Source organism: Xenopus laevis, chromosome 2S, assembly GCF_017654675.1.
Source record: "Xenopus laevis strain J_2021 chromosome 2S, Xenopus_laevis_v10.1, whole genome shotgun sequence".
In the NCBI taxonomy this organism is placed as follows: Eukaryota; Metazoa; Chordata; class Amphibia; order Anura; family Pipidae; genus Xenopus; species Xenopus laevis.
The window spans coordinates 34461359-34475362 of NC_054374.1; the positions used below are offsets into that span (position 1 = coordinate 34461359).

General features: G+C 39.8%; 1 protein-coding gene across 10 annotated transcripts in view; it reads right to left on the reverse strand.

The window, feature by feature from the left end:
- The window catches only part of map7d2.S (MAP7 domain containing 2 S homeolog), a 77395-nt gene that overhangs the window by 41347 nt on the left and 22044 nt on the right, over positions 1-14004 (reverse strand). For 9 of the 10 annotated variants that reach the window (XM_041583622.1, XM_041583624.1, XM_041583623.1 and 6 more), the window contains exon 2: positions 4937-5014. In XM_041583622.1, coding sequence (XP_041439556.1) covers positions 4937-5014 — 78 coding nt within the window. Of the gene's footprint in view, positions 1-4936; positions 5015-11277; positions 11392-14004 lie in introns of those variants that run through there. The other variant, XM_041583630.1, reaches the window with a different exon arrangement.

Below are 14004 nucleotides of genomic sequence, written 5' to 3' on the forward strand. Positions count from 1 at the left end.
TTATTTTGGGCCTATGGGACTACCTATAGCATTCCTCACTTTTTATATCGTTGCTTAGAGTGGGCCCAGTTGTCTACGAGAGCCAGTCTGGTAATACTTGTGATTTTGCTTCCAAATCTGTTAACCGCCTTAGTAAATATTGAGTACTTCATTGGAAACATTGTTGGGCTTTGATGTTAATGGTGGTAAAATTTTAGTTGCTAGATGTACTGTAAACTTGGCCTAATCAATGTTGAGTTTAATATTTTCCAAAGTGGACAATATACATGAGTTTGGGTGGAGAATAAAGGATCTGTGGTTCACGGAGGTGGAACTGTTGTGTCACACATGAAGCTGCACTGCCTTGTAAATAATGTCTGATTTAGGAAAACACAATGGCTGTACTTCCATAGTATGTAAATTACAGGGCATTGCACAGAACCAGGGAGAAAGAACTGTAAGTCTCACTGGTTTTTAGCCTGGGTGCATTATTGGTGTCGGCTCAATGTTTCTCTTTGCATTCTCTAGGTACTTTCTATGAAAATTATAAGGGGAATTTGGTACTTTTGCTTCAGAACACTGAATGTTCTGTAGCTGAGTGACAGATAGCCTGATGATGTGCAGAACATGGGAGATGTGTGGATTTACATAGGGCTCTGTGTGCAGAAGGATAGTCTCAGTGAAAGGACTCACATAAGAACTCATCACATCAAAAAAACTGAAACAGCTAAGCAAAAAACTTCAACATTCCAGGGGAAGCTGAACTGATTTCAGCAAGTTCCAGAGGGATTGTGAGCCCTTCATGTAGACCAAGGTGACCTTGTGACTTTCTTTTGGCATCCTAAATCCATAGGCACCCTATGTAAACACACCCTGGGAATATTTCCCAGCCATGGGGCGGTGGGAGGTAATGCTAAGTATATAATTAGTTCTGATGTACTGTTTTATTTTAATCTGAATCCTATTATTCTAAATAATGTAAAAAAATGATGTAAAAAAAAGAATGGCACAAGTATTCAAGAATACAAAATTCCATGTACAGGTATAGGATCCGTTATCCGGAAACCGATTATCCAGAAAGCTCCAAATTATGGAAAGACCGTGTCTCATAGACTTCATTTTATTAAAATAGTAAAAATTTTAATAAAACATTTCCTTTTTCACTGTAGTAGTAAAACAGTACCTTGTACTTGATCCAAACTAAAATATAATTAATCCTTATTGGAAGTAATAAAAGCCTATTTGGTTTATTTAATGTTTACATGATTTTCTAGTAGACTTCTGAAGATCCAAATTACAGAAATATTCATTATCCGGAAAACCCCAGGTCCCAAGCATTCTGGATAACGGGTCCCATACCTGTATAAATATTTATATAGGTTTCAGTTCCCCCAAGGATTCTGTGGCACCTCGCCATATGAATATTATCTATAAAAAGTTGTTGTATAATCACAAACTAACACGTTTATTCACATCTCCAGTGAATTATAAAGGACTGAACATGCAATAACTCTAATAAACAAATCAAATATCATGAAACTAGACACTGAGCCAGATTCAGTTCAGAGAGAAAAAGTTCTTATGGTTAATCACATGAAAACTCGTGGATGAGATTCATTAAAACTTTTCTCCCAGTTTTTCCCTATAGACTTCAATAGAATTTTCTCATGATAAACAGCGATATAAGGTTTTCTGAATTGCATCTCAAACTGAATCTCCTCCATTGGTTTTCATGTGATAACCCTTTTTCCTCACTGATCTGAATCTGGCCCTGTGTGTGTGAGCCAATTAGGACAGTTCATCAGTGCTGCTAACCATAAGCAAAAGTTACCCTTTATTAACTCTACATACTTACATGTTGTAATTAAGATGGTGTATTCCCCTTGTATTCCAATACAAGGGGCCACCAGCTTGCAACTCACCCTCCTGGTTCAACCCTTCTGCAGGGCCCCCACGGAATACAGGACACACACACACACACACACACACCTATCCTACTGATAATTTGAAAGGATTAGTTTGACCATTTCATGTCATATGGTTCTATGTTTGCAGAATGCCTCTCCACAGCACCCAAACTGCTGAGCTAGCTGGCCTATTCCAGATTCTCTAACAAACAAGGGAAAGTTGTGCTCACCACTAATTTTTTAAAAGGCTGTGACCACAAAATACATATAGACAAGGTTGAGACAAGGTATAGACCCAAGGTTGAGTGCAGAGGACCTCTTGTATTTGCCTGAATTGGGGAGAATCTAGAATAGACAAGATCCATATCTGCCCTGTCACTAGGGAGAAAATTTAATAAAATGTGGGATATGGCTCTCATGAAGGCACTTCCTTTGAGGTACGTATGTATCAGGTCCCTGGCATTAGCCAAAGGCCAAGGGCAATGCCTTCCTAACTGTTATTGCCTTCCCTGGGCAAACCCCTCCATCAGACTGATTCTGGGTGACCTCCTCTAGCGATGTCCAAAGTCCGGTCCACAGGCCAATTGCGGCCTGTTTTCTAATTTACACTGGCCCACAGCCTTAAACAAGGAATCGCCCATTCATGGGCAGGCCCGGATTTGGGGAGAGGCTGCCTAGGCCTGGGTCTAGAGCGGCCTTACAGTATAAGCCAAAACATACCCACTTGCTCAGCTCTGACTGTTTAAAAACTGTGGCATTTATTTTCATTAAGCATTGGCACCCAACTAGCCACCCCGACCCATGATCCGGTACTATTTTTCACTCCCGAAAATGGGAGTAGAGACAGTTGCCTTCTATCTTCTGCCACCAGCGCCTGCGCACACGTTAGTTAGTGTGTGCGCGTGTCTTCACTGGATTAGGCACTAGTTCTCACCTGAGGCTGCCATGGAGCCAAATCTGGCCCTCGTTGCAAAAAGTTTGGACACCACTGGTTTAGATAAATGCATTTGAAGTACCTTTATTGGCAGTGCAATCAAACCAACATGCCAAATGAAATCCTGCTTTTTAGACCTACGGAATATGGCAATATCCATCTATCCCTATCTATACAGCTGGATGTCGGCACAACTTGTATAAGAGTGAACAGTGTCTGGGTGCATGTAGCCTGAAACAATAAATGCAGGACCAAAAAAGGCTTGCACTCACAGGTCTTATGAAAAAACAAAAGTGTTTATTTAGCAATAGGGAATATATCTCCTAACGATAGAGATAGAGATGATAGAGATGATAGAGATGATAGAGATGAAGATGATAGAGATGATAGAGATGAAGATGATAGAGATGGAGATGATAGAGATGATAGAGATAGAGATGATAGAGATAGAGATGATAGAGATAGAGATGATAGAGATGATAGAGATAGAGATGATAGAGGAGATAGAGGAGATAGAGATGATAGAGATGATAGAGATAGAGATGATAGAGATGATAGAGATAGAGATGATAGAGATAGAGATGATAGAGATGATAGAGATAGAGATGATAGAGATGATAGAGATGATAGAGATAGAGATGATAGATAGAGATAGAGATGATAGAGATAGAGATAGAGATGATAGAGATAGAGATGATAGAGATAGAGATGATAGATAGAGATAGAGATGATAGAGATGATAGAGATGATAGAGATGATAGAGATGATAGAGATGATAGAGATGATAGAGATGATAGAGATGATAGAGATAGAGATGATAGAGATGATAGAGATAGAGATGATAGAGATGATAGAGATAGAGATGATAGAGATGATAGAGATGAGAGATGATAGAGATAGAGATGATAGAGGAGATAGAGATGATAGAGATAGAGATAGAGGAGATAGAGATAGAGGAGATAGAGATGATAGAGATAGAGATGATAGAGATAGAGATGATAGAGATAGAGATGATAGAGATGATAGAGATAGAGATGATAGAGATGATAGAGATGATAGAGATAGAGATGATAGATAGAGATAGAGATAGAGATGATAGAGATAGAGATGATAGAGATAGAGATGATAGATAGAGATAGAGATGATAGATAGAGATAGAGATGATAGAGATAGAGATGATAGAGATGATAGAGATGATAGAGATAGAGATGATAGAGATAGAGATGGAGATGATAGAGATGATAGAGATGAGAGATGATAGAGATGAGAGATGATAGAGATAGAGATGATAGAGATAGAGATAGAGGAGATAGAGATAGAGGAGATAGAGATAGAGGAGATAGAGATAGAGGAGATAGAGATGATAGAGATGATAGAGATAGAGATGATAGAGATAGAGATGATAGAGATAGAGATGATAGAGATAGAGATGATAGAGATAGAGATGATAGAGATAGAGATGATAGAGATAGAGATGATAGAGATGATAGAGATAGAGATGATAGGGATAGAGATAGAGATGATAGAGATGATAGAGATAGAGATGATAGAGATGATAGAGATAGAGATGATAGAGATAGAGATGATAGAGATAGAGATGATAGAGATAGAGATGATAGAGATAGAGATGATAGAGATAGAGATGATAGAGATGATAGAGATGATAGAGATAGAGATGATAGAGATGATAGAGATAGAGATGATAGAGATAGAGATGATAGAGATAGAGATGATAGGGATAGAGATAGAGATGATAGAGATGATAGGGATAGAGATGATAGAGATGAGAGAGATAGAGATAGAGATGAGAGATGAGAGAGATAGAGATGAGAGAGATAGAGATGAGAGAGATAGAGATGAGAGAGATAGAGATGAGAGAGATAGAGATGAGAGAGATGAGAGATGAGAGAGATGAGAGATGATAGAGATGAGAGATGATAGAGATGATAGAGATGATAGAGATAGAGATGATAGAGATAGAGATGATAGAGATAGAGATGATAGAGATAGAGATGCATGGTAAAATAAAACTTAACATCTATTTAGAAACAGACTGAATTGTCAGTTTGGCAGAATAACAGCCCCTTAAAGAAACCCTTTGAGCAGGGACACTTACCAAGGCACTTTTCTCTTTCCTCCCGTCTTTCTTTTGCCAGTCTTAGCCTTTCGTCAGTCTTGAAAAAGCTGTCCATCACTAGAAAAACATGAAAACGGTTACAAAATATTCCACTGAAATAGAACGTATATACATATATATATCCTGAAGACGGCCCGAGTGATGGAGCCGAAAAGTCAATCTTAATTTTTAATTTAAGTCCTTGGCGTTGTGGTACTTTTGTTAAAGTATATGTAAGCCACACCATTATTACCATGAGATGCAAATTAACCGTCTCATATCATCTAGCCCTACTTGTATACACAGTGCTGTACATGTCACACATTACCAGCACAGACCAATCTGTACAATAAATAGAGGGTAAACAATAAATTAAATATATTCATTAAATAATATTGTTTATTAATTGCCAAGGTTAAATCGGAAGCTTCGCTAGAGCTGAAGAAGGATGGCTAGGATGAAGCATGGGTGCAGTTGGCAGGTCAGAGGTGTGGCTTCAGTAAATACTGGTGTATGTTCACATCAAGCATAATGTGCCCAGGGGCAGGGCATGGCACCAGCACAGCGTCATGGATTTGCAAGAGGATGACTGTGCTGAGGGATTACAAAAGGCCTCTAATTTCAGTGGTTTAGGGCTGTGATCTAAGGGAAGTGGCACAGCAGACCTATGCCTATTAAAATATTTGTATCCAGTGCTTTAGTTAGCCTTTAATTTAGAAATATTTGTGGGTTACTGGGGATACAAGACTTATCAAAATAAATAGAATTCCAATAAATAGAAGTTTACAGAGGTATACGAATGCCACTAAACTAAACTGCTAATACACCTGCCATGGCCCTATAAACTTTGTGGGGGATTTGCCGATATTCTTATTAATGTAACAGCACGAAATATGTTTTTTTCATTGGACATATTTTCATTATCGTTTTGTTAGTAGATGGAGGCATAAAACAGCTTCCATACATAGTAATCAACATAAATATATAGATCGGCTCTGTGCAGAATGGCCTATGTCAGACCTGTATATCAAGTGGCCCCTCCATGTGCTTATGAACTGCTGTCTGTGACAATGCTCCATGTGACACCTCAGTAACTACAGGTGTAGCTACAGGCAGGTGTAAGATAAACACATGTTACTAATACCACACATCCTTTCATTTCCTTTAGAGGGTTCAGGACTTCTAAAGAAGTAGTGATGAAATGTAGTCTGTCCGGATCATTCCCATAAACCATACAGATGATAATACGTCCTCCAGCCTCTGTGCCCCGAGGCAACCAAAGCATGAAATTAAATAGGACTGTGTGACCAATAACCAAGTAAAAATTCAGACCGGTGTAACCTGTTTCCAAGTATTAAAAAGAAGGAACTATAGTTATGGGACTATTAGTTAAAAGGACAAGTGACATCACAAACAAAAACAATGCCAATTAAAATAGCTGTGTGTGGGATCTATGAACTAGGCTGATGGGACCTGGGGTTTTCCAGATAAGGTGCATTTTCCATCATTTGGGAAGCAAGGCCAATAACCATGATACGACATAGCACTGTTAAAGGGGAACTAGCGTGAAAATGAAAATTTAATATAAGATTTAGCATGCTGAAAGTTTTCTAAATACAATCAATTAAAATTTTGGTCTGTTTCTGAAATAATCAAGTTTATCTTCACTATTCCTCTCTCAGCATCTGTTTCTCCTCATTCTGTCTTCATTCAGGAGTTGGGTGTCAGCTGGTGCTGTAGAAATTATATTGTTACTGTGTTAAACTGAAATCCTTGAATTACTGCAATGAGCTTTGTGTGTTAAGCCATGTTTACTACATAACCTACAGCAGTGGCAACAAAACGGTCCAGGGGGCCCAAAAAAATGTTGCTGTACGGGCCCAGTGATTCCTGATGGCGGCCCTGGAGGTGGGGAACAGTAACTATGCACCAAGAAATGAGGCTAGATATCTAGAGCCCAGCCGCAGTGCACAAATGAAAAGATTGAACAATGACAATTCAACCTGAACCCACCCTACCATGGTTTTTGGGCACTACTATTATAGAGTGGCTTATTCTTAATAACTTTACATTTGGTATACACGGTTATTTATTTATTTTGCTCTATTAGCCACAAACAGCGCTGAGAAATATGTATGGCGCTATATAAAGACGTTAATAATAAATTGCACTGTTGCTTCTTGTTACTTTCCTTTTTACTTGTATGCAGGCCCTCTCCTATTCATCTTCCAGTCTCTCATTCCAAATACTGCCTGGTTGCTATGGTAAATTGGATCCTAGCAACCACATGCCAAAAAAGTGTATCAGTGTCTACATAACCGCTCATAAGCTCATTCCAAACTATTGCAAAATGATGTGTTTTAGCTTATATGCTCCATTAGACTACAGCATAGTCACACGTCCCTTTTATCTGTGCCACTTATTTTCAGTATTCTGAACACCTCTGTATTTGCTTTATTTATCTTTTCCAGTGCTGTGTAATTTTCTCTGACTTTTATGACACCAGAGTAACAGGTGTTTGCAGAGCAAATCTCCTCCATCCACCTCTCTGTTACTTTACAGCAGTCTAATTACAGGGACAGCAAGACAACACACATGACATTTCCCCCATTAAATCACAGGAAGCCATAAACTGAAAAAAAAAACAAAAAAAAAACTTTCCACTTAAAATGGGTGTACTGGTTTAAATTATTTCATATGTAATAACAGGATTTCTGCTTTCAAACTCTCTCCTTGGCAAACATATAACAAGTAATACTCAATAGTTACTACATATGTTCCCTCTTGCCCTGAAGTACAGTACAGGACTTTCAGAAAAGGGGGACGTTATTGTTGCAATATTCTCTGTACATGTATTGCTGCATTCTTCCCTTTTTTGTACATAATTATTACATGTCCTGAGACCCTACAAATCAAGTAGTCATGCCTCTTTTGTGGTGTCCCATGGGTGTGAACCCCCTGGCCTGTCTCTTAGTGAGCTCATTCTTCTTCTCTTGCTCAGACTGCATTTCCAGCCTTGTGTAAGCAGCCATTGTGCCACTCACCGTTAGACTTCCCACAAGTTCCTTATCCCTTCCTACCAAACCAAAACCAAATGGGTTTGGTCCAATTACAAGCCAGCATAGCAGAATCCTGCAGCGGGTCTGGTACCCGCGGGTTACCCAAAAAACCTCCCTGCGGGAGGAAGGTAGTATTTTCGGATGCGGTTATAGATGCGGTCTGAGGGTCTGGTTGTGGGTGTCATCTAAATTTCTTATGTTATATTGTCTATATTTTACAAAAGTTTAAATATGCAGGTTGCGGTTTGGGTCAAAGGCTACGGGTTGGGGTATTATAAATTGGTTCTGCGCAGGAATCTACTGCATATCAGTTCAAGGGGCTCAGGCTCAGCATGACATGGTCAGGGGCAGAGCCAGCAAAATTGGGCCATAATAATATAATTAGTAATAAATCAGCACTGTGTCTGCCCTTTATTAATGTGTTTATCATGACTATTTTTATTTATTATGTGGCTTTTGTTCTTTAGCCCTCTGTGTATATGCTGGTGCATGGTCATTTGAGGAAAGTGCTTCAGAGTCACCGTAAGTACGGCGTGTATGGGCAGATCTTACCCATAAACATATATATAAGTACCAGTTATCAGCTGCCCTTGATGATGTGACTGACCAGAAATGACAATGTAGCTGTCACGTGTGAAACCATTAGGGGCCTTCTTCTGGCAGTGTCAGAGTTCCTTTAACCCAGGACTGCCATGGTCTGCGTGGTCTACTTTTACTGATGTTGTCCCATTGTGATCTAAATCCATAAAATAATTACCATTATTTCTTATATATCCTTAATATAAAAAAATGAATAAATGAAAAGAATAATATAGGAGGGTGATTTAGTCAAGTGTCAAGTTGACAGTGTCTTGAGATCTACTGATCACCAGTTAAAGGTCTACTGGTAGATCCGATCTACCTTTTGGGCTCCCCTGCTTTAACCAGACTCCCCAAACGCAGTTGTATGGGACCATACAATGACCCCTTATGTATATCCGACTGGACTCTCAGACCTTGTTGAGAGCAAACAAGTAGTCCAGGAGAAACCCACATATAAGGCCACTTTGTGATGAGATCATTGGTCCAGGGGGCAAACACTGGCTTCATGCCAACAGGGCCTACCTCATCTTTTTATTACTTTAGCACTAACTAACATACTGAAAGGAGAAGGGAAGTCTGTTTGCACTTGGGGGTGCCAAATGTTAGGCACCCCCAAATGATTGTATTACCTTACCTGAAACCCAGCCCCGGGTTTTTCTAGCGAGCACAATGGAGCGATCCTCTTCCGGCGCTTCTTTCTTCAAATTTCCTAGGGAAGTCAAATGTGCAGTAGAACGAAATAGACACATTTTTAGTTAAAGTCGGCTTTTCGTTCTACTGTGAATGAACAACCGCATGTAGAAAGAGGAAGATCTCTCAGTGGTGCTCACTAGTATAACCCCAGGCCGGTGCAGTTTTTTGCTGATAGGAGCACCGGCCCAGGGTTTCAGGTAAGTCAATACAATCCCTAACATTTGGCACCCCAAGTGCAAACAGACTCTCCTTCTCCTTGAAACGGATATATGAACACAGACAATAATAATCCAACAGTTCAGTTTAATACAGATCAATAATTAGTTTTAAACAATCTACCACCATTTTAAAAACAAAATCAAGGACATGAGACTGCTAAAGGCCCTGGTACAATTTAGCCTATGTTAGCAATTCAGCTGCCCATGTGGTTTGTTGAAGAGTGCTAGGAGTTGTATATCAACAAAAATCAAAGGAAAGCAATTTGGGCAACAATAGATAAAAAGTGCTGTTTTTCCCATTGACCTACTGCAACTACAACAAGGGTTGTCACTCTTGCTGGAAACATTTCTGGCCGACCTTATTAATTATACATATAATTTTTGAGGATGGCAGTCCTTCTTACAGTGGCAGTTCTGTCGGGCTCTGGTTATTGGCCCTTGGCTGGCTAAAGAGGTTCTGTACTAGAAACCTAGTGTCTGTATGCATTAAGAAACATGTACCCACACACCCTCTACTCCTTTGTAATTATCATTTAGCTGTTATTGCACCAACTAGGCCTAACACTGATAATAAGTAAGGAATTTCCTGGAGTAGCTCATTTATTGTCTCCCCAAACGTCTCCCTTTACCACACAGCATGTGCCGACAGGGGCCCCATACAAACCAACAGGTTTGCACTCGCTTGTCATCTCTCACACACAAACCAAAACAGCGTGTTTAGATCGCAATGAGTGTGCAGACACATTGCCCTGTCCACAGCATTATCTGAAAACCCAGTATCTAAAAAGCTCTGAATTACGGAAACCCATAGACTTCATTTTATCCAAATTTTTACAAATGATCCCTATTTCTCTGTAATAATAATAATAAAACAGTAGCTTGTACTTGATCCAAACTAAGATATAATTAATCCTTATTGAAAGCAAAGCCAGCCATGTTTACCTGATTTTCTAGTAAACAAGCTATGAAGATCCAAATTATGGAAAGATCAGTTATCTAGAAAACCCCAGGTCTAATACTTGGGCTGGAGTCAAAATAACCAGTTTAGGGTGAGAGCAAATCTCCTCTTCGTCTAGCGACTAATCTCACCGAAAAGCCTTCCACTGGCAAGAATGTGAATCGCTGGCGGGAGCTTCGGGTGACTTCGGAAAACCGAAGCGATCCAAATGCCATCCTGCCGGCAATTCACATTCTTGCCAGCGGAAAGGCTTATCGGGGAGATTAGTCGCCCGAAGAAGAGGAGATTTGTCGCTGGCCGACGAATCTCCCCCGAATCTGCACATCTGCCACCACCCAGAATGGTAAATCCATAAAGACACAGAGCATTCGAATGAAATGGAAGTGTGTGTATAGTAAAGCAGTTGGCTGTCATTGTGATACAATATGTATGGTAAGGGGGAGTAGTGTGTAAAGTATAAGTGTTCTGCAATTACAGAACATAGTATACAGCAAGGAATGACTGTGATCAAAATGCAACGGTTATAGAAAGACAAGATGTAACTACTAATAATAATGTATATGAGCTGTAGCAGCACATATATTGCAGTACTGTGACTCCCAGCATTGCTGCAGCAGATTATTAGAGTTTACCTATCTCCAAGCTGTGCAGTCACAATCACCAAATGGCCATGCTGAAAAAGCCATAATTAGACACTGGCACTCCATCCAACAGAGGGTTAAAACAGCATTTTAAGAGAGCAGGAGGAGGTCCTCTGACACATCCCTATAAAGTCATCGGACTCCTGATCAAGGGCTGCAAGACAGAGAAAAAAAGAGGGCTACTACTCACCCCAGACACGGTGTTTCCCTGCTTCCAGCACAAATGGAATTAAAAAAGACAAAAAGGAGCAGGCTTGGCAAATGTTGCTCCTCTCTATTACTGTGCTGCGTGCCCTAACCCATCTGCTTCAGTCACCCTGGAAACAAACTCAGTAAATGCCTGCTGCAACACAGGGGCCCGCCAGCTTGTTAAAGGAGCAGTATATCTCCTTTTTATTATGAGAGCAATGAATAGGGCTTGTGCTAATCATTTTTAGCCTATTCTGCTAATCATGTTTATGCGATTCATTGTGCTAAACAGAGAAACTGAAGCTACGCCATGTTTTCTTCTTGTGAGGAAGATAATTAGATTACTGTGCACAAATAATGCCTCTGCATCATTAACTCCTGCTACCAAAACAGTCCCAACAAAGGGGGATGGGAGGTTGATGGATGGTAATATACGTGTAAATAATTAGATTACAAGTAAGAAAAAATTAAGTAGTTTAAATTTTTCCTGTAGCTCATGGAATAACAAATTAGATTTTTATTTTTTTTGTTTAAAACAATGGTTCCAAATTATTGCACTCATGCTGAACAAGTCGGTATATTTCTCCTTTAAAGGGCAAAGGTCACCAAAAATAATCTACTTTTACTAGACTAGCAGGCATATTCTAAGCAGTGTTTCAGTTGGTCTTCATTAATATTTTTTTTTTCTTTGCTTTATGAATTATAAGATAATTAGTGATGGGACATACACCATATACATGGTTTTACACCATATGATAAAATACCTCTTAGTATGAAGAAGGCAAGAACATCAAATTCATGGGTTACTGACCATAGAAACCAGGTGGCATGTTAAAGGATAAACAACCCCTTTACCAAAATAACCCCTTTTTACTCCTTTTTTTCTGATCATACCTACTTCTGATGATGTCACTTCCGGTTTACAATGACAGCACTTAACTGATTCTTGATGGTCAGCGGGTCGCGGGTCCAAGCAGATAAGAATGTGGGTTGCTGGTCCAGGTTTGCGAATTGCAGGTACGGGTTCCAAAAAAATGGACTCGTGCAGGACTCTACCCAGGAGTAAGTAAAAAGTTAGGGGCATGTTCCTGGGGGGAGGGATTTTTTGGTAAAGGGTTTGTTTCTCATTTAAGTTTCACTTATTTTAACATTAGAAAAAAGGTGTAAAATAGGTGTAGAATAAAAAATGAATGCGTCAAGGTGCGTTTTATTTTATATCGCCTGAACACTCAATATGATGCTATTATTTTACACCACTGCACAATCCATTAAAAGCAACGGAAAGAGTTTCAGCGCGAGCAAAACAGAACAAAACACAGAAAAAAGGGCACAGACAAATACCAAAGCACTGGCATACAAAGAGAGTGCGCAGGTCGGCCATGTTTGGGGCGACTTCTTCACAATGTTTGCAGACCACAGACAGGTGCAGGCATCCCCCTGAAACCTTCTAGTGCACCACTTCCATCTGGATGTGCGCCTGTTTATATACTCGCATTGGCATGCCCCACCCTCTTCCATGACATCACAGTGGGGCAGGCACGGGTAAAGAAGTAGAAGAGCACACCAGGTTAGGGTTGGATTCTCCAGAGCTGCGTTAGGGTCAGTCAACTTTTAGTTGACCTTCACACATGAAGCCATGTGATGCTGGCATTAGCCTGAGCTAGCGAACAATTGTGTACTCTGCAGGGTGAAAATGTTCTATCCACTATTATCTTGTACTGTCCCTGTAGGGAGTCAACATGCAATATGAGCCCACTAGGAGAAAATATATTTAAGCAACAGATAGTTTAGATCATATTATTGGCATATTAAAGAATCTTACCAAACTGGAATATATATTCAAGTAAATATTGCCCTTTTACACCATTTTGTGATGGTCTCTGTGCTGCCTCAGAGATCACCTGACCAGAAATACAACTCTAACTGGAACAGGAAGAAGTGTGAAAGCAAAAGACACAACTCTGTCTGTTAATTGGCTCATGTGACCTAACAAGTATAGTTTGTTTGGTATGTTTATGTGCACCGTGAATCCTACAATCGCAGGGGGCGGCCCATATTTCTTTTTTTTTTTTAAATGGCAATTTTCTATTTAGGATTACCCAATGGCACAAACTACTAAAAAAGTATAATATTATGAAAATGGTTTATTTACATGAAGCAGGGTTTTACATATAAGCCGCTTTATGTAATATCTTTCTAGAGACCTACATTGTCCGGGGGTATAGTTTTCCTTTAACTATAAAGAGTTGCAGGACTACAGTCTCAAAGATCTGTGGGGAGTTGGGTGGCGCTTTAAAATCATTGCTTGTTGGCACTGCTCCTATTTCTGGTGTTGAAATCTTTGCTAAGCACTATATACTGTAGCAATGTCAGCAGGGGAGTAACCACAGACAGCAAACCCAGAGGCTGCTGGGAGGGACCAGGAGTGCAGAGTGCCCAGCTTGGGTATGTAATGACAATACTAACTTATAGGTTTTCCACATTGACAGAGACACTGCAGAAAATTTCTATGATGATGATCAATAAGCCCATGCTTTTCTTCAACCAGCACTTCCCTTTATTTATTCTGCCCTGGGAGATAAAGCTGGCACTGTATTATTCCTACAATGTGCTCTGCAGCTATTATAAATTAAACAACTGGTCCTGCATTTATCTTGCCATGTGTTCTCAGATATTTACAGGTGTGTTAAGCTGGCCATAGACGCAAAGATCCGATCGTACGAATCAA